The sequence below is a fragment of the Diprion similis genome, chromosome 9 (assembly GCF_021155765.1).
Source record: "Diprion similis isolate iyDipSimi1 chromosome 9, iyDipSimi1.1, whole genome shotgun sequence".
Classification (NCBI taxonomy): Eukaryota; Metazoa; Arthropoda; class Insecta; order Hymenoptera; family Diprionidae; genus Diprion; species Diprion similis.
Window position 1 is genome coordinate 7,803,160 of NC_060113.1, and position 22,055 is coordinate 7,825,214.

At 36.0% G+C, this 22,055-nt stretch overlaps 1 protein-coding gene and 1 long non-coding RNA gene across 2 annotated transcripts in view; one reads left to right on the top strand and one right to left on the bottom strand.

Moving 5' to 3' along the window:
- Positions 1-4,103: 4,103 nt before the first annotated feature.
- LOC124410232 (probable G-protein coupled receptor Mth-like 1) overlaps positions 4,104-22,055 on the bottom strand; it is a 103,561-nt gene continuing 85,609 nt past the window's right edge. The window contains exons 5-6 of the mRNA XM_046888445.1: positions 13,915-14,053; positions 4,104-4,439 (exon numbers count right to left, since the gene is read on the bottom strand). Coding sequence (XP_046744401.1) covers positions 4,106-4,439; positions 13,915-14,053 — 473 coding nt within the window. The 3' untranslated portion in view covers positions 4,104-4,105. The remainder of the gene's footprint in view (positions 4,440-13,914; positions 14,054-22,055) is intronic.
- Positions 8,777-21,456, top strand: LOC124410233. The gene is made up of 3 exons (XR_006929582.1): positions 8,777-8,787; positions 18,961-18,962; positions 21,316-21,456. It is a non-coding gene; the product is annotated as an uncharacterized LOC124410233 (long non-coding RNA).

Here is a 22,055-nt window from a genome sequence, read left to right on the forward strand (position 1 = left end):
TGACAAGATGTATTTACAATGTTAAAGCTAATATTAATCTGCCAGGAGAATCACATAACTATTCATAATACCTAGGTACTAAACTATAATTGTTAATACGTGTAAATATATATTTACTATTATAAAAGTGTTACACTGCAATACGACATGCTGGTAAATGTATATGCATAGAAATAATGTTATTTACAAGAACGGTGCAATGATCTAATACAACACATTACTGAAATGATACAATATCGTTACACACACGCACGCAAACACACACACACATACATAGACTGTCTGTTGAAATTTTTTACTACAAATATTCATATCTTTGAAAAAGAAACAACAATGCAAACTGTTGGCGGGAAAGATAGAGAAATCAAAATATCATAATTCACCGTCTTTCGCAACGCATATTTGGCGGAAGTTTTACTTAAAGTAATTTGCAGATAAAAATTTCAACAATAACGGACCTGCACACACGGCATAACATCGAATACAATCAACTTAGAATTAGTTATTACACGTGCAACCCCTGCAAGTGTCTACATTCGTATCTAACATGAATATAATTGCAGGCAATTCCCGAGGTACACATAGAGCCATAGCATGCACGATTAACGCGGCCGGAAGCACCCGTTTCTACCTAAACGGGAACAAATCGGGAATCCCGACGATAACTTTGGCCAATAATAATTTTCTATTAGTATTAGTCCAGTCAAAATAGGTCTGCATTTTGGTTTATAGGGGTTTTCGATCTCCATCAACTCAAATCTGAAGTCATTTTTGAACTTTATAGCCGGCGTTTCGATTTGACGTCATTTGACGTTTTCCTCAAAAACTGCCGTCGATAGATGATGAATTACTTGAACATCACGTAGAGCGGAAAATTCTACATCGAATTAAGTCTTCACATGTCCGAAACTGAGTCGGATTAACAAATTATAAGAAAAAAGAAATTATTTCACAAAAATTCCCTAGATGCCGTCGATAAGTAGAATTCCTATTTTCTTAATCTGTTAATCCGACGCCGTTTCTGACATATGAGAACATAATTCGATGTAGAATTTTCCGCTCTACACGATGCTCAAGTCATTTTTTTCTATCGACAGCAGTTTTTGAAGAAAATGCAAAAAACGTAAAATTTTGATGTTTTCTCGAAACCGCGGCTATGCAGCTCAAATATGACTTCAGATTTGAGTTCCTGAGGGTCGAAAACTCCTCGAAAACCAAAATACAGCTACAAGCCGAATATTTTGAATTCAGACCTATTTTGACTGGACTAAATTAGCGAGGTTTGTTATAGCATGTGAGCGTATGGATTCTGTCACGGGACGATCATTATATGTATCAAGTATTTTTCGAGGGACTTTGAAATCGCAGGTGCGTCAGCTCGCGTTGCAGCTACTGTCGAATCATCACTCGATGTGTAATAAGAAACTACAACATGATGATATACTAACGGCATAACATTCTACGCCATGATGCCATCTCCTCAGTCTTAAGGTGCACACCTGAAGAAACAATGATGATTTCACTAAATTTTATACACATACTTTCGTTACTAAATGATGTAAAGTAGCCTTCGTGAGAGTTGGCTTTCTAGTGTCGAGGGGCTGTATTAAGTATCATGAGTCGGGCTGTAAAAATTGATACTATTTTTATGTATTATACAGAACTCTAAGAAGAAAAAAAAAGTGCAGACTTCTTAAAGCCTAGTTATTACAAGTAACTACACTTAGTTTTTCATTTATTAAAAGTACGAAAATTGCTGATTTTAATTTTACGCATCTGAAATGCAACAAAATCTTTTTAGTAGGTGCGCTTCAAAATCATCTGGAGTAATTAAATTGCGAAAAGTTCTCTTTCCTTAATTCTTAGGTCAGCATTCGTGATCAGTTCTTCTATATTTGTGTTGATATTAGTGCAAAAGGATCTTCATTAATCACTTCACGCTTAAAACCGTCTTCGACATAAAAAACTGACTACGAAAGCCAGAAATCTATGGGATTTACACTCATCTAAAAATTTTCTCACACATTAAACACAAACTATTGAGAGGAATTAAACTGTAAGACTATTAAAATACTTCAGTCATATTCGATGCGCAAACATCGGTGCTCTCTTTGTGAAATAATGTGAGATTCTCTTCTCAAATCCCAGTATCTTCAAATTATCATTATACATCTCTCATCGGTACATTTTTTTACTTCGGAAGCACGAGCTTTCAAAACTGGATACATAAAATGAAAATCGTAGAAACAGCCACTTGTGATACCTATTTTTCACGCATGAATGCATTTCATTTATCCTAATTGTTAGCAAATGAGTAAATACCATGATATATAATTTATGAGCGTTATAAATTTACTTCAATATAGAACAAGACGCTAATATCTACATGTAACCTTACGTCTGTGGTATACTATATACATAGTAATAAATACACGGTTGAAACTGTCAAACGTTTACTGGGATAAAAGTATTGGCAGTTGAACACGTCATCTTGAGAGTTAATCACCGTAAGGCGATCTCTTTTACTCTTTTTCGCCAACACATGTATACATGAGCATACAAGCGGATTTCGTTGCTTGAATTCTCAAAAAATTTGAGGTATTTTTCAAACTGTTAATGGATTAATTATGTGTAACACTAAAAAGATAAAATTATTTGGCGTAAAATAACCCTGAGAAAAAAAAAAAATGTTTGCAAAATATTTTGTACCTGGCGCAAAATCGAAATGGCTATTGTTGAGGGACTTCTAACTTTAGTTTGGCTCAAAATTGAGAATTCATTGGACGAAATTTACGTGCATGTTGGGTAGGTACATGTGAAAATGCAATCGCGCCAAAAAACGAATCTCCTATCATGGTTTTTCCGTTATTCTTTGAACTCTCATTTGGTTTATTCTTAATTTTTTCGCAACGTCAATTTAGCTGCAATAACGCGTTGTACGTACACGTCAGTTGTGGTGACATTTTTTTATTTTTCAAACTTGAACTTCGAAATTTTCATATCTGTTAAACCTGAAAATTCTAACTGGACGCAATATCTTAGACGCATTGGTTTCAGGCTTGAAATTTTTTGAATACAATTCGTTTCGGTGAACACTGACGTGTTATATAAAGGCATTTCAAAAGGCATTGATTTCCTCGTTCATATTGTCAGTATTTAATAATAGTTACGTATGATTACGCTTGTTCTTATAACCGTCGTTTCCTCCTTGAATGCGCGAAGAGTTTAACTTTGTTCTCAGATTTGGGATACCCGAATGTTTTGAAACGGGGTAGAAATTTTGTGCAATAGCGTAATCCCAACACATCGTATTACACTTTAATATTAAGTTTGTAACAACTTTTAACGGCCCCGATGGTTGCATCATTTGATATGAACCGCATTTTCGATGCATGGAAGAACGCCGCCATATTTTAATTCTCTTTCCCATGTTGCAGTCCTGAATTAACTCACGAGGTTAATTCTTTTTCTGTTCCTCGTTAAAATCAAATCGATTGAAAAATCCTTGACAGCTCATTAACGAACGTTAGTTGAAAACGAGCCGGGACACGTAAAAGAAACAAGAATGTCAATATAATAATTGTCGACCGCCGCGATATCAATTATTTCGTAATCTCGATTATAGCTGACGTCTGCTGCAAACAAACGCGTACCAACATTTCGATTGCACAACGAAAGTCAGTTGGTCATCAAGAATTGTGCTAGGATATTCTCCGAGAGTAAAAAAGCATTGAAAATGTAATATTACGCATCGCACAAAGTATTTACAAGTATTTGATCCCAAACTATGATCGAGGATTGGTCACAGATTTACCTCGATGGTATGTGATATTGTAACATAATAGAGGTCAAAGTACTCTCTTCATCTTCTGTTTAGAATATGTTGATTGGGATTATAAATAACCATGTGGTAATTTTAGCTTCCTTAAGACTTGTCAAGACAGATACAGTTCACAGTTCATTCCCCTTTCGTGGTTCCGATTCCGCTGTTTGTCCACTAAAAAATGGTCGTCATCGATGATATTCTCTGGTACTCCGTCGTTTGGGAGTAAAAGGAACTTTTCAAATTTCATCGTAGTATGTCTACATCATCCTTTTCAGGCCTCTAGCAGATAGTTTCTAACGGCACAGATTTCGTGCTCTGATTCTGTGTGACGCTGTCACCCATGCTTGGCATTCCGTTGCTCGTTGTGCTCACTGCGTTTCCTTGTCTTCCGGCATTTGTACGTGGATTTCTGTTGCACAGTCTTTTCAAAGCGGTCCAAACTTGAGGTTGACAGCCAACAACTGCGAATATGAAGACTCCCTGGAGTGCGTTGACCATGTCTGGGAAGTACCATAGATACTGGGGACCTCCGGCGATCCACGAAATAAGGTCTACAACCCAGGTCACTCCCATGACGACGACCAGCTTCATGCAAACGCGTCCTAGTGCGGCTCTGAAAAACAGAAGAAAAACTTTTCATTAACATCAGCGGTAGTGCGATTTCTAAGACGCTTGTTCATCTATGAGCTCTATGAACGACCTTTTACGTCATGGAAGGATTCAAGCTTCGTTACGTTTAAAATTCTGACAGCTAGGTCTTTAGACCATAGATTATATAAAGAGCCAGGCTCTGGTATTCTCTGATTGCGTAATAGCTGGTGGTTTCAATTGCTTCGAATCACGAGTCAAAAATGGGATGAAGCTCTTAGACATAATTCTATTAAAAGAAATTGCTGTGGCCATTTCAGGCTTGGAATTCTGAAGATTTGAGGAATCATGTAAACAGTAGAACGTTTTAATCTCAAATGACAAGAAGTGGTTGTTGGTCAAAGACCGAGTCAAAGACCATTTTTCCATGGTTAGTGACGATATCTTTGAATGGTGTGATGCATTCTGTATTATACGTTTACCAATGGAATACACTAGTAGGTAACTAGTTTTACGTTCGATTCCTACGTGCAGTATAAAGAAAATAGTACGTGATCAATTTGCTTTCAATTGCAATATATGTATAACTTCAACTTTCGTTGTGTCTAATAGAATACGTCTGAGTCAAGTCTATGAAAAGATACAACTTCGATAGAGCGACCCTAAAATTCTCACGTACGTTTTATTCCATATAAAGTATTGTTCATAATTTTAATAATACGGGCTACGGATCAGTGTTAAGAAACGAGGACAAGCCTCTCAGCATATGAGTAGTGAGAAAATTGAATGAGTGAACGCTGGATTTGCGCATTTAATGTATGCGAAGTAAAACTTTGGTTGGCATCTGCCTGCGGACGTCAAGATTCTCAATGAATTGTTTTTTTGACACAATTTTGACACAATTTTGACAATTATAAACAACTCTGAGATATCAGCTCCGTTTCTGAAATCACCTTCTTGCCCAGCCCTGAACCCAGGAGGCAACTATCTGGATTAGTTTGATCACAAATGGTAATGAAATAACTTGACTTGACACGATCGATTTTGAAAGAGCCAAGAAACTACTGAAACACAAATATTATTCAGGCCCTACGCCCTTATTTTTCTTGATTAAATTTTACAGTTCAAGTTTGATTGTTTAATTTTTCCACTCTTCTCGCTTCGAACTGATGTGAAGTATCGATTGTGCCATTATATGGATGAGAAATTGGGAAAAATATAAGCAAATTCAATTAACTTCAGTACGTTTTGAACTTGTATGGTCATGAATATGGACAGATCGTGCCAAGAATGACTTTGACATAGTCGTTAGGGTGGAACGAATGTTTGAAATCTGGTATTTCGTGAGGCTAATCTCTTTTGTTTTAGGAGGGTGTATAAATTACCCTTAGATTCTAGAGGTGGTGTGATAGATTGAGGATAATGAGGTTTTAATGAGCGCCATTTGCTCCGAAATGTAGTCAACGTTGGGGACTTGTGACAACTGTCTTTTAGAGAGTCGCTCGACGTCTTCGGAACGATACTCTGCACAGTTTCCTCTGCACGTACCATCCACGAAGCACAAACTGCTGCCAGTTTATTTTGGATGGCGCATCGCTAATTATTATAAACGACTGGTACTTACGCGGTCAAAGACTACACCAAAAAACAGTCGGAGAAACTAACAGAAACATGATGGCATTTCAAGTTGTCGTTCGGAAATAAGCATCAGCTTTACTCAGGCTGGTATGTTACACTCTCTTGGAGACGAGCTGACGTCCGAAATGACAAAATTGTTTTTTTTACCTTGCCATACACTGCATGAATTCCAAATGTACGAGTATTATATACAGGGTGGTCTTTTTCAATCGTACCCGGGGAATATCTCGAAAACTAGAAGAGATACGAGAAAAATTTTTAATACAAGACCTGGAGAGTTTCAAGAGGGTTCATTTTTGAGTTGCGCTACTTTCGGCATTTTCTTAGTACTTCGTGATTTTAAATAGAAACACGTATTTTGACTATGACCGGCTTATAGCGGGTTTCAAGATGAATTCAAAAACGTAAATAAAAATACTCGGCCATATTTTGCCGAGGCAATGCATTAATCCCCAAAGTTTAATTACTGTTTTGGGGTTAAGGGAGGGAGGGAGGGAGGGGGGGGGGGGTACAGTTTGAACGGTCTAAAATCATACCTATTATTAGAAGTTTTTTTTTTTTTTCAAGAAAATGAAAACACTTGGAGCAATTTGAGTTTGTCGGCTTTATTATTTATACAGTTTCAAGAACATTCTAGAATTTTTTCATTGGTGGCATGGCGCATATAAGCAGCGAATAACCGCGCTTTCAATACGACGGAGCAGATTACTCGGTCAATTTTTATCCGATCGACTTGAAATTTTGAGACAATCTGTAAAACTTGTTTACCGATTCGAGCTCGTGGCTAGATTTTTAAATTTCAATCCGCATTTAACATTTTTTTTATCCATTATCTTACATGTTTAAAATTTTTTTTTTAAACAATTGAATGAAATAAGTTCGTACATATTTAATAACTACCATGTGACGGAAAAATTTTTTTTAGCAAGCAAAAAAATATATTAACCTTTAGGAAATTGAACTCTTTCAGAAAAAATTCTACTCTTGTTTTTCATTCTTGTGAAAAATTCTTGACATATTGTGACTAAAAATGATTTGGAATAATTTTATGAAATTTTACTCCATTGTCGAGAATGATTTCAATCAGCATCATATTGATCTTAAATTTCCCACATTTTTCATCGACTTTAAATAATTTCACGCATGCGATTTAATGATATTGCAAGTACTATTCAATTTTTATCTCAAGTGCGTTTTGAGCATTTTCAAGTAGTTTTTTTTAATTCAAAACCGTAAATTAATAGAGTTTGGTTTTGGAATCTTCTTGAAAACGGTTGCAATTCTTCTCAATTTTTCGATTAATCCGCTTGAAATTCCAAGATCTCGATATTCTTTATTCTTCATGCCAACTATTGAGTGATCTGAAGGCTCTAGATTTTGTCAAGAATTTTCAAAATAGTTCTGTGGTTCATAAGAAATCATGTTTCATTATTTCTTTACGATATTAATTGCATGGACTGTGAATACCGGGATGTGCAGATATATTTTATAGATCTGCAATGATTTTGATATCTCGTAATCAATAGATTATGACGTATGTAAACGTTAAACATGGATACAAATATTGCCTGAAAAATCCCATTCATTATGAAAAGATTTAGAGTTTTTAATCAAAACTTTGCATTGCCAATACATTATGTTTCCGTTCTTTTATCAAAAACGGAAGCGGTACTTATACTTGAGATCCAGTTCTGTCACTAATTCAAAATAGTTATAATTTATTGCGTGAGATTCTATGCGATTCCAACAATTTAAAATAATGCCAAATACGTTGATTAAGAATTCAATCGATTCTCGGGATTGAATGTAAAGCTATTTCTAAATTTCAAATTCTTTTTGTCGGTTTGTTCAGTGAACTCATTCTATCTCAAGATTTACATTTCAGTTATTTTTTCTGGCTAAATAGTTTGCAGAACATTGGGATAAAGGTATAAAAATATTCTGACAAACGATTCTATACACATTACGGTATTTCTCTCACTCGATAAACAGGGTGCATAAATTTTACGAGGTGATGTAAGATAAAAAATTAACGTATGCGCAAGTTTTATTCACAGAACCGTGGATTTCCTACATTTAATAATGAGAAAGTAAATTCCGTGTAAATTTAACTAAATCAATTTTTATTTCATCGGAACTCTGCGACGTGTTGAAAGGAAGAGTTTTTTTTAATATCATTCGTGGAAAAAAAGCTGTTCTCAATATGTCTCCAATAATTTATCGGATCTACCGTATAAATGTATTTACCATCTAAAAAAAATCTCGTTAGTGACGTCCAAGCGAATCCGAATAATCGATCGAATAAACATAATATTGTTGCAACGGAACATATGCCTGTATGTAAAAATATGAAACAAATTTATTGCAACGGCGTGCTGCATTTCTCGCTGTATGATCTGCAGAAGGAAGCAATTATTGGATAAAGCTGCAGGCATCGAGTGAATTGGCAATAAAAAATAACTTCTGCTGCAGCGAACGTTAGGTAAAAAACAAACCGTGATTCTGGGTCTGGCAAGTTGTACAACTTGTGTATACAGCGAATATATTGCGATCAGTGAATTCAGGAGGAAAATAAATTAAGCAAGATTTGAAAAACGATGTCAGATTTACCGGTTATCTTTAGGCGGCGCCGCGACGCGACGCGACGGTTGCTTCGATGGCTACTTTGAGGGTGAATCTTGTCGTCCGATTGGCCGCAAGGTAGAAATACTTCAAAACGAAAAACGTAACGTCGCGTCGCGACGAACAGGAAACAAGAAATATATCTATAAATATTGAACGACATGTTTACCAGAAGCTGAACACATCCGAGGACGAATTCTTTGATCGAAATATGCCTGCGTCAAGAGCTTGCATTTGTTCATGTCTTACTTATGGCTACTGCAAGTCAAATGAAAAATTATTTTCTCAGACACCATACGCTTCGTGACCTTTGATTATGGCACAGAACCAAGCACCTCTGAAACGCCGGGATCGTTGTTTATTTTTACTCTGCAATAATACTTAGATACTTAGATTGCCTGGTTCCAAGTGTTTGTTTTAATATATCTGTCTTAATATAACGTCCGCAAGAAATTGAACAGATTCTCGCAATCGTTTTTCCTGTGAGAAATAGCAGATACCGACGATTTAATACGAGTTTCAAAGAACTGGGAATACGGTTTTCATTTTTTTTTTCACCTCTGTTTTTCCTCGCGCATTCTTTATGACCTTCTAGATGAAAATTATGAATTTTTTTTAGATATGCATTATAAAATATTTCACCTTTAATTTAGTCCGAAGAAATGGTCGAAAGAGTTAAAAAAAAAATTTTCAAATATGAGCGTCTTTGTATTATAAGGAGACACCGTGGCCTTTTGACGATTTCGAATGAACTGACTCAGAAGGTGATGAATTCTGCATTAACTTTTTATTACATGTGTATGAATCTCGGTGGATCATAGTTGGTTAGAAATATATTTTACAAGATTCAGATTGAAAATATTCTGTTTCTCATTTGACCATGAAAACTCTACGGAAAAGATTGATTGTGAGTGAAACTTTTCATGCGATCCGGTAGATGGCGCAAGGTACAAGTAGGTATGAGTGATGACGTAACTAAAGTCATGACCAATAGTAGCGACTTGAGAATCTGAGCGGGATATTTGAATACAACTAAAGTTTCCGAAAGACTAAATCCATATACGTTCCTTCTACAGCAAACTATTTAGATTGTATACGAATTAAAGTGACTTTAAATTGCCGTTCGAAGTTTAATAAAGCATAAATTGTTCGCGCGCACAGATCAATGAAGCTGTACAAAGAGGAAGATTTGTAGGTAGACAATTAATCTTGAGAGATCAAGCACAGCTGTTGCCGCGTTGTACAGTTCAATCTTTTAAATCGTTACCAAGGGAGTCTCAGGCATCTGCAACAATTCTGCGATAATAAACAGGACCATTAATCAAAGGTGAAGAGCAGGAAGATAATAGTGCCGCAGCACACACCCGCCCGAAGAAGAGGGTTGGCAAATTATAAATGATCGAGTACCAGGGTAGAAGTTACGATGTCAGTTTCACTGAACCAGGTACTCTGATCATTGTGTTTATGTGTTTATCTGATTAATTTATTGATAGATTTCATACATTCATTTGAATTACTGACAATGAGCAATAGACTATTTAATGCAAGTTTACCCGATTTTTTTTTCTTTCTTTTTAGATCAGACGGCTGCTTTGATCGTCGACCTTGAACCGAAATTAAATTCAGATCTAGTCGTGTACATCCATCGTTGACCTGGGATATAACGACGTCTTCGAACGACTGGCATCCGGTATCACGACACAATAAAACGTGTCGTTTGAAATCGCGTGGGACAAGAAAACGTTGCTCGTTCCATACCGATGTTTTCTCAAATTCTTCACAAGCCGAGGCTCGAATGGAAAAGCTCTGATTTGCTCAGGCGAGCAAACTGTGTCTTATAACATTACTGATACAGTTCAATGTTATTTTTTAACTGGCGCAACGCGGTTCGCTGAATATTTTATACTTTCAACCAGATGGATGTTGCCCTCTCATCCGGTGTACGAAATCACCATTCTTTTATGTGTAAATTTTCGCTTCAACGTGTCGAGGGAACCAGCATAAGTTATGCTTGATATTAATAGGGAATATACAGATTCTGTCACGCTAATAAAACTATGTTCTATAATGTTACGTTTCGCTACAGCAGACGATATAAATCACAGAGATAGAAGTAAACAGTTCAGGCATCCTTGAACTCGATTTAGTTTATTAATAATTTGAAACTAATGACACTCGTAAAGAATTGAAAGGTGCAATTGTTTTTATTCGACCTATGTTCTGATTTTAGTTGACAAGATGGCTGTCGGAAAGAAAGTAAGTTTTGTTAAGATTTCTTGTGACAAAGCTTTTCTTAAGCACATCATTTTTTTTGCTATCGTAAAATTGGAATTAAACTATTTTTGCACGAAAATAAAAAAATATTGCGGAAGAATTCGAATATCGATGTTCATTTGACAGAGAATTTTATCGTCGAATTCTATCTAACAATAAGGCTGCATCATTCAATTCACCGATTTCTTTATCATAACTATAAAAAACTAACTTTTCATTTTGAGAATAACGTCAACCTAAGTGACTGTGATTTTCTCACTCATAAAACTTGACTAATACCGATTTCTATTAGTAACATTTCAATTTAATATGTGTACTGTTCTAGAAAATAGCAAACGGGAGTCTAATCTTTCAGAAAATACAGTCGGTATAAAAAAAGCACATGATATGGTGTGAAGTTTCAGCTTCACACTATAACTCCAGAAAAGTTTTCAGAGATACAGTAATTTGTTAGCTGGTGGGTCTATCCCGAGTGGAAATTTTGTTTGCTTGCGTAATTTTTTTCGCTAAAGTTTGAAAATAAAATAAATCCTCATCTAACAGAAGAGTCGAATGGGTTTCACAAGGTTTTTAGGGATTCGCGAACTTTTATTTTATCCTGAGATTGAAACGGAAAATGTGTTTATTGCCTAATATAGATGAATTCAATTCATGAATTAGATCATCTTCTATACAAGTGTCTAGTATTATTATAAACTAAACACCCGACAAATGGAATGAGTAAAATATAATCCAAAGTAAAAATAGAATATGATAAGTATCCCTCTCAAATTTCAGAAAAAATTTGATCACAGACGATTTTTAAGATATACATTTATTCACAAAATAAAATGGACCCTGATACACCGAAATTGGATGAATAATACTATTTTGGTAATAAAAAAAAAGGCAATAACTTGACGTCATTCAAATTTTTATGAACTCAAGTTTCTTTATTGGAGTTTATGGTTGTTGATTTTTTCTACATTGAGAAGAAACTCTGTTGAAACCCATCTGACTTATCATTTTTTTTCTTTACATTATGCTTCCACTGGACTGTATAACCAGTAAACATCCTTAAGAACGTCTGAATCCTGGCTAAAAGTCGATATTTGCATACAGCAAGGTATTAAATTTTGTCCCCTGAATTATGGGCGAGGTTTCAAAAAATAGTAGAAGATAGGAGGAACGTGTTGAGTCACAATAAAACGGAGGGAACAGCGCGAGGTAAACAAGAGAATTTGCGTGGCTTACAAATTTTTCACATAAGATATATAATACTTGGTGACCGTGAAAGTTCGTGTTCACTCGTTCAGCGCATCCGCTTTCGTCGTCTGCTCTTTCTCGAATGTAAATATAATATCACAGAGTGCCGTCGTAAATATTATTTCGTCTAAGATGGGTCGGCAGGATTTTCAGGATACCAAAACTCGCGTTTATTTCATTTTATCCGAGGGTAAAAGGCGCTACGGTAACAGCTTGGCTCTCAGGCACCGTTGGATTGCGAATTTCTCGCATTATAAATATACTCCGAATACCCACGTAAAGAACAAGATGAAATAAAGAAAAATTTGGACAGAATATCAAACGATAGAAGCCGAGGAAAACGAATCTTGATTGTGATTGATGCACCGCGTGATGTGAAACTTCTCACGTGATCTGGAAGATGGCGCAAGGTAGAAGTGGTATGAGTGATGACGTAGATAAAGTCCCAACCAATGGTAGCCACGTGAGGAACTTGGCGGGACGTTTAAAACCTTAAAATTGAATACAACTAAAGTTCGCGAAAGACTAAAACGATATAAGTTCTTTCCACAGCAAACTACTTGGATTGTAATAAGTATGAAATTGCTGTAAATAATGAGATAGGTTATGTTATTTTAAATTTTGAAACGGTTTTCTATTTTATTAATGAAGAAGAAGTGAAGTGTAAAGAATGTGGAAGTAACGTCACCTTCGCGAAAAGTTCAATTTGCATTGCAGAGAAAGATGCTGGTGAAGATGCTGAAGTTGTTTTATATGGCGCCAATAGATAACTGAGGGTGAAGGAAAAATATTTGGTTTTATGTGAAAGATAATCCTTTCATATATCATTTTTCTGGAAAGGCTGTTTTCAAAGTCTGGATGTACTATATATTTTACGCTGTTAGTTCGTTAAACATGAAATTTTTAGGTTATCTTCTTCAATGCTTTGACCAGTTCTTGACAATATTACTTTTTCGAATTTTGAAATTCCTTTAATATAACGCTACATGGCAGGTCGAGACATGTACTAAAATTTTGTTTTTTATGAAATGGCTCTAGTTTCGTGGATAATGATTCTTTTCAGAAAATGAGATCGTCAGAGACAGCTTTGACTATTATTATTTCAGAAAAAAATTGAATTACATGTTTTAGGTAACCAAGCTCCGCGATATTTTGTCCACAGCAAATGATAACGGCAGCCACCATGTGGCACGCTAAGAGCCGCTATACTTCGAGTTTTCAAACACTTAACTTTGCGAAACCGATTTACGCTGACATTACATTATTTATTCGCTTCGCAATAATTATACACAACATAAAGAAACGAAAAGTTATTTGACGTCTATCGCCAATCCTTTGGAAATAAGATCTACATAAATGAATATTGTTCGTTTCACTTTCAAAAGGTGCAGAGTTGTCATCTCATTTCGTTAAAATTACTCAGCGTAACGCAGTTAATTAGTAATTATTTCACAAATCGTCAACGAGCTTTTGTTTTCTCTCTCTCTCCCCCTTCCTGCTCATTCTGTCTCTCTCGTTATGATATTCTGTTCTCTGTTACAATATTCTTATCTTTTGTCCTTAAGGTGTAATTCCAGAGTAGTCAATATAATAACCAAACATTCAAATTTATATTGTCATCTCTTTGTTTTTCGCTCTCTCTTTCAAGATGAGAGGAGAATCGCTCACTTATTTGTACCTAATTTGGATGATAATGTAGGATTATAATAATATTGGCTTACCTCTCCGTTGTACTCTTGACTACTTCACGCTTCCATAGACCACATGTAAGCTCGCGAGCTGTAGCAGCGAAGAGCAGAACGTTGATTGTCAGCAGAATGCCAACTGGTCCAAAGAAATAAGTCAGGCTCTCCATGCTTCCTAAACAAGTAAAACATACGATGTTATTATCAAAGACATCGTTCATTTGTTTATTTAATATTAGAAGAAAAAGGGTGAGTTTGCTCGGTCGGTAAAGGTAGGAATACTAAATTACTTTAGGGGAGCGTCTATAAATAATGTCATTGAATTTTGATGGTTTTTGACTCCCTCCTCCTTTCTTTTGGCATTTTCTGTCAGATTTAAAGATCTCCACTTCCAAAAGACATCAGAATAATTGCACCCCCCCCCCCCCCCCCCCCCGTCATACTCCGATTTAGGTGTCCAATACAATTTCTCGGGTGAAATTTTTTTAAAACTAGCATAATGAACGGAAGTATATGCATTACAGATACTTTATCTATTATTTGTGATAGGAACCACACTAGTCCAGAACCGAATTTTGCTTTTTGCATATCACGTCATAATTTTTGTACCCCCCGCCCCTATTACCGATGACCTAGTTTATGGACGCTCCCTTAAAAAATACCATTTCAACCAGATTGCGAGCTTTGCATCTCACTGATGCGGTCACAACTTCTGTTTTTCATAACTTGCGGTCGTAACTTGATTGTTAGCAACATTTTCCCACTACTTATTGTGGCGTAATAAATGTAAAATAAAAAAATAAATGTATTTGGAGTAAAAATGGAAGAATAATTTCGCCGTTTTTCAGGTCGATAACCGCATAACTGAATTGCGGAAAAGCGTAAATTGCTACACGCGGAGATTCAGAATCGAGAATGTGTAGAAATAGCAATCGGATCTCGGGATATAATTCGCACGTTGTGTAATGTTTGGTTACGTTGAAGATCGTTTACGATTAATTTATCTTACATAGCTCGGCAGAAAATTGGCAATGGCAAAGTTTATTTAAAACACGATTTAGCTGGCTTGGCGAATCGATGGAGTTTGCAAAATCCGTGAATAATCGCTGCTACTCAGCTCGATCGGTAGGAAGTTTTTGAGGGGTTACGTGAGTTTCGAAGGTTAAAAAAAACCTATTTTTTTTTTTTTATAACGAGAAGTTATTTGATTCAAACTTAAGGTATATGAAGGAACAATATTTCAACAACTTTTCATAAAATTTTAATCCAAAAATATCAAGAACCAGATCAGCTGATTAGCTGTTTCATCAGCGTCAGCAATTTTCCCAATTTCGTTGAGTGATAACCGATCTGTAAATTTTTTTTCAAAATTTCCGAAAAGTAAAATCGTCGCTTCACTTTTTGCGAAAATAAGTTATCAATTGCCAAAATTTCACAGTGGAAATTCACTTTGGAAAATTTTCATGCCTCGATTTCCTAAAATCCATCGATTGGACGATCTGTGCAGGACGTAACGCAGACGTGAACGGGAAATGATTATCTTCTTTCACAATTTCAGGAGATAACAGATGTATAATATAAATGCTAAAAATTTCGAAGCACGCCAGCCGGGTTTATTTGCATACCACAGTTAACTTCTTAAGAATAATTCATCCGTCTATCGTTCCAGTTCTTGGGAAACTGATTCGAAAAATATACAGGTAATATAGCTTTTTACACACCTACGACAGCAGACAGTGAAGTCTATATTTAATAGGTGAAATCCCAATTTTTCATTGACTCGTCCCACGCCGAAAAACTGTTTTACTGTACTCATTATTTTTTTTTTTTTTATACCAGAATTACGGATGTGGTTTCTGAATTTGCTGTATTTTTGCAAAAGTCTTACGCCAAACCAGTCACGTGTTTTTGAAATTTTGTAAATTTCCGATTATGTGTATTCAGAGTGGGAGTATAGTACATTACACCACAAGGGCAGAAAGTTGAATTTCCTGCACTACGTGATACGATGCCCGAGGCGAATTCGGTTTCGGTTGATTATATTTTTTTTCGTTTAACTTATAAGACTGATCAGACTTCTAGTAAAATCGATCGAGCTGTTCTCGAGTTTATTACAAGAATAAAAAAATTTCCAATATAACCGAAATAGTGGAATTTTCTCGGAGCATTTTTCAATTCGGTTTACTGAAAGCTACATAAGTATTTGATTTACCCTGAAAATCGCAATGCTTTCTCTAGTTTTTCCCATGTTCGTTTGCTGGCCCAACATATATCGCGTCTGTCAATCAGCGAGTTCCTAGCCAGCAACGTGTGAATGAAAAAAATACTTCAATCGGTGCTGTGGAATTAGCACGATTAATTTATAAACGCGGTTGCGCTATACGAGATCCGACTTGTATATTTAGACGAAGGGAGAACTGCTTACACAGTTGAAAATTACGAGCCGGAAACGAGAATCTAATGGCTTCAGAATTCGGTGCGGAGTTCGTTTTGATTAGCTGTCAAGTCTCTGCGTGCGTTATTAGAACCTGAGCCAGGATTGTGGCGCCTGGTAAGCGTTATGGGGTGTCTTGCATGGGGTGTGCCAGGACGTACCGGGGTGCCAGGTTATCAGTCGTCAAAATCAATGTCCATGCATGGCGTTAACGGAAGTCGCGCTATAATGCAGCTGAAAAGGGTGAATTTATTCCATATACCAATAGGGGCAGCCCTAACAAATTACTCGTCAGTAATGGCATCAGATTTGTTTATTATCGGTATTCGATCGGGGAGTCGGATGTGATTTTTAATTTTACAGTCATTTTTGACGTGAATGAGTTAAGAGTAGAATGGTGAAAATTAGAAGATATACTCGGAAAAGTGCGTTCTTGTTGCAACAAGATATAAAAATTAGTTATTGATGTTTAAAAAATCCTGCGTTCATTAGGATTCTTTGTACCGTTTGTTTAAAATAATGGAATAAAACCGATCTTAGAAGGTGTACGAAAACAAACGTGTTATTGTTTATATTGACATGGAAAATAAAAATTAGTTTATTATTATTAGACGAAGAATTTAATTACAAAGTTAGAAATGCATTGGACACTGTAATACGAGATACGGTTTTTTAATTCTTTACAGTAACTAGGGGATAGTTTTTTGACAAAATATATTATAACTCGATTCAGTTACTGATTCTTAGCTTCGGTTCCCGAATTAATCCGTTTTAAGATTTTTTTGTTTGGACTGTACACCTCGTGTAGACGGACTGTGACTGTGTATTGCATACGAAATAATTTATTAGTATATTTTGACATTTTTACTTTGCTATGCTTATAATAAATTTCTTCTTATACGGATTACGGAATACTTAAAATATTAGACTTCTTTATACTCTGTAATAAATTCCACTCGTAGGCTGTTCAAGAAAACACCAGTTGGAAGTATTCGTTACATTAAATTCCCACTTTTTATCAATGTTTTGAACGACAACAAGAACAATTCAAGATCAATTCTCCATTCTGATGTTCCCATCAGTCTAATCAAATTTCAAAGTTCAAATCAGTTATTTGCCTAGAAGAGTAATGATATTTCTGGTTTGAGAATCAGAAGACAAAGAATACTTTGGACCGGTGGAGTTTTTATGTCAAAAATGTTTAAGAAACGATGAATTCAATTTTTAGTCAGTGTAAATCTACAAAATAATTGAAAACTGATTTGATTAAAAGTTGTATAAATATCGATGCCGACTTTGCACGGTAACAATTTGAAAATAGATTTTTGTTAAAATGATTCAATGTAAAAGAATTTTGAAGGTAAAGTAGAATTTACTTTCGACTTTGCATTGAGTTGCTGTATGAATATAGCAGTAAGACATAGCTTGCTTGGTCTCTGCAAAAATAAACTTATACACACGCTAAGGAATTAACTCGTTCGAAAATATTCTCTGAACAAATAAAGACAGGTACAGTTTTGAAGCTGAAACAATAAACAAAAAGAACATGCAATAACCTCAATATCGTCATTCGTAGCTGTTCTTGCAATTCCTGTTTCGATCTACCGAACGACAGAGTAAACAAAATTATAATTACGGAGGTTGGTTGGCCAAAAATCGATACTTTTTCAGAAATTTAGTATAAGGTAGTCGTACGGTGAGCATTCACCAAATCATTATATTTATAAACTAAAGACGATCTCTTCAGAAATACAGAAGCAGAAATTGGGGGAATTATAAACAAGAGATTAGATACATATGCTTCATTTCAAATAGCTTCCGAGTGACTACAAAATTAGTATATTCCTTCTATTTCACTCTACGATGCCGAACTCTAATTCGGAAAAATATTTTCGACAAATTCACTGAGAAACTTTCTCTCGATCATATTGGCATCGTTAGATATTCAATTTTTTCCAACACTTACTTGGAAAGTTCGTTTTTTGAATCCTGTAGAGCGCATATTTTCGAACAGTGCGGTAAAACGACGTTGGCGCATGCGCACTTTCTATCAACTCAATTTTGCGCACTGTTTCATTGAACGTAAATTACCAAACACTAATTTTTACACACTGTCAATGGCGCCATCGGTGCTGCTCAAGTAAGCCTTTGCTTTATCACAAGTGTGGGAGAAAAAGTGGGTATGAAACGTGTGAATCGGTGATATCTGTCTCGTTTGATTACATCACGCGTATGCGTCTGAACGGAAATCATGCACTTTCTGCACTTGTAACACAATATAACATGACAACATTACATCGGTATTGATTATGATGAACAAATGAGAGTATTGAATCGACTTCTGATAAAATAGTATAACTGTTTCAGTGGATTTGCAGAAAATACACTTTTGAAAGAAATGAGGCATGTCAAGTGAAATGGAACGACTCTCTATCGATTTATTAAAAAAAATTGAAGATACTTGAAACGATGCATCGAAATCTACGCTTTTGTTTATAATACCAGTATGTATTTTCTTTTATATAGAATGTTTTTTGCGTTTTTGGATGCTTGTTTTTCGACCACAAAGTACCCGTTTCTATGAGAGTCAAGTAAGTCTTGCGAATGCACATGCGCGAAGTACTGAAAAGGTCACTTTTACGTCGTAGGAGTTAAATGTGGTCCTTTGTGTACCGCACGCATGCGCCGTCTCAAACAAATCTAACATTACGCGACTCTAACCTCAACTTCGTGCTTCATGAAAAAAAATGTGTAACATACTCTTGTCATAAAGAATCGTGTGCAACAAGGAGGCAACGATCTTTCCACCTCGCGTATTTGCAATATTCGTTTTTGGCTCACCTACGACTCATATATATTGCAAGATTCACGCTTGGCCCGGAAAGACGGAGTTTGCCGCCTTGTTACACAATATACTATTTTTTTTGTGCTTCTGAAGAGATTTTGATGCTATCTTCCGACTAGAATAAGGTGATAAGTTCTCAATACACGACTATGTGGTACTCAAACAAATGACCTATATCGGTTTTTAGACAGCCAATCCTCTTGAGTATGAAGAGCTAGAGAGATGATAATGAAAAAACAATAAGAACCAAAGTAGGTACAACAAGTGTAACTATCGAGCAGTGAACTATGGAAGTAAAACGGAAGTCGAAGGGTTGGGGGGAATTGGAGCGAGGGGTGCGGCGCTCCAACGTGTAAAATATAATAGCGATTACTAAGTACATCCCTCCGTCTATCCAGTTATAACATCATCAGTTGTGTCACCCCACGGAAGAGAAACCCATAAATAATATCCCGGCTGGAGTCGCAGGGTTTTTTGATCGCAAAGAGTATGGCACGATCGTAATAAGTAGAGAATAGTAGTTTGCATTGTAATCGACCCAGTTTCATTCTCTCGCAATTTACATACTCGCTGGCCAATCGCTGCTATGTACACACTGCGTTTATGTGTGCTAGTAAATTCTTGCGCATGTGTTGGCACTGGCCGATGTTGGTCGCACTGATGCATCCGAGTGCTGGGTGGCCGCCGTATATCTGCGGGGTCTATTTTTATATATAGGTGACCGATAAATCATCAACGCCGTAGGTGTGCTCCGTGCATTTATCAATTCCTATGAACGAATTATAGGTGAGATCAGGCGGCGACGGTATAATTTTGAATTATGCAATTTCTCCGCAGATTCTGCAAAGTTTTAAAAATTATCAATGCTCTGCGTATTACTTTTAGCCCCGTTTTACGTCGCTGCGTGACTGGTGTATATCGGTTACGTATTTCCAAAAATTTTAGTCACAAGATTGTCTTCTTCTGAATTACCAATTCCCTACCCAAAATATAGCTTAATTTTACTTGAAAACATTATCGATAAATTTGCCATTGAATTTTACAGTCCGGAGATTTTTCTGTTTGGTTTTAATTGATTTTCATTCTGATTTTACTGACCTTACGTTCACTGGGGATTAGTCGATGAATTATTATGATTTGTGATAATCCGAAAATATTGATTAAATATTCAGATCATAAGTTTTCATTTCCGTAATTTTACGATTAGCGATTTCTCGGATTTTTGTTTTATCAAGCAAATGCTTGAGTCCATTACCTAATAATATCGTGCAGAATGATTAATAAATATTTTTGACCACACGATGGATAGCAGAAATGCTTTTTAAAGGATGTAAAATTTCAGGAAATATTTCATTACATTTGTTTCATTTTTATCTTGAAACTTTTATGCCAACATTCATGTACAGACATAAGGAAACAGACTTCCTTCATTTACGTCTTCATTTTTAGCTGTCAGCCTGGCAAAAGATAGACACAACAGATATACAGACTGTGAGCAATATTCAACGTTTGATGATGTAGACGCTTTCTGATCGGAGGACACGCATCAAAAGATTTTAAGTAAAGCTCATCACAACCTCACCACCCAAGCAACTTATAGCGCTTCCCCTCTGTAATTTTTTTCTTGAAGGGAACAGTAAATGGATGGGTGGGCAGAGAGAAAGAAAGCGAGAGAAAGAGCGAGAAAAGAGGAGCTCTCGGTCTACGCTCCCTCCTAAAAAACAAACCGGAAAAACAGTTTTCTTGCCACACTTTTCATCACCATAAAAAAGGAAGAATCTGTTGGTCTGTCCGATAAACTTTCGTGATGATCTCAAAAGCGGGTGAGTAAAAATTTTGAAACAGATAAAACTTGTGATCCCAATAAAAATGGGTTTCAAAGGAAAATCAGAAAAAAAGAAATTCCTGAAAAACCAAAAATTTATACATTTTTTTTTAAAATAAACATATGAACTGGGAAAAACAATCGGTTGTTCAGGAAAAGTAAAAAGGAGGAAAAGCATACGTTTTTCGGTAGAACATTGAAAATCGATTTATTTCTGGTAGAACCGAGAGTTCAAATTAAACGGGAAATGGTGATTTTTTATACCCATCATTTGATTGTAAAATCCTGTAAGTTTCAAATTTTTTCATCAAGCCGTTTCTGAGATCATTACAGGAGTTTGCGGGCCAGGCTGACAGACCGACATTTTCTGAAAACCTGTTTTTCGGATTATAAAGGTTCGAAAACGTAAGGATTCGTTGAAAATAGAAAAAGTGATTATCGACCGAAACTAATACTTTTCTCATATAACCAAAGATGATGAATAGTAAAAATATTTATCCCGAAATTACTTGTAAAAATTGTTAAATGGGATAATTGAAGGTACTTTAATATCTACTATCTTCAATATCTACGGTACTTGAAGTAGACTTTTGTACCTACTTTCCAGCTCCGGAATTATGAAATAGACTAGAGTCAGGGAGTGGACTAAAGAGACGAAGAGAATGTCCGGAGAATCTTTTTGTACAGATGGAGAAAAGTTTGGATGCCAAAAATTGCTGGCTTTTTATTGTCTAACGTTATTTGTACAGAACCGTAATAGCGTTTCAGAGACAGGGAGTTCCTGTAGACATTAAGAAAGTTTCTATCTGCAAGACGTGTAGACATTGTAACGTTGTATAGAGGCGATTCCTCCGTCAGGGATACGGTTGCGTGCAAACCTATCTCTATATATCCGCTTGGATTTGGCTGTTGGCCAACGATAGCTGTTTCCCTGGTTATATCTCACTCAATGGCAAACCATAACAAACACGAGTGTCTTATTGCTACACCGGTCAATACCTGATGCAATGGGCCACGATTTTGGGTCTCGTTTGTCTTCGCCTCTCTCGTCAATGTGTAGAGATTCAAATATA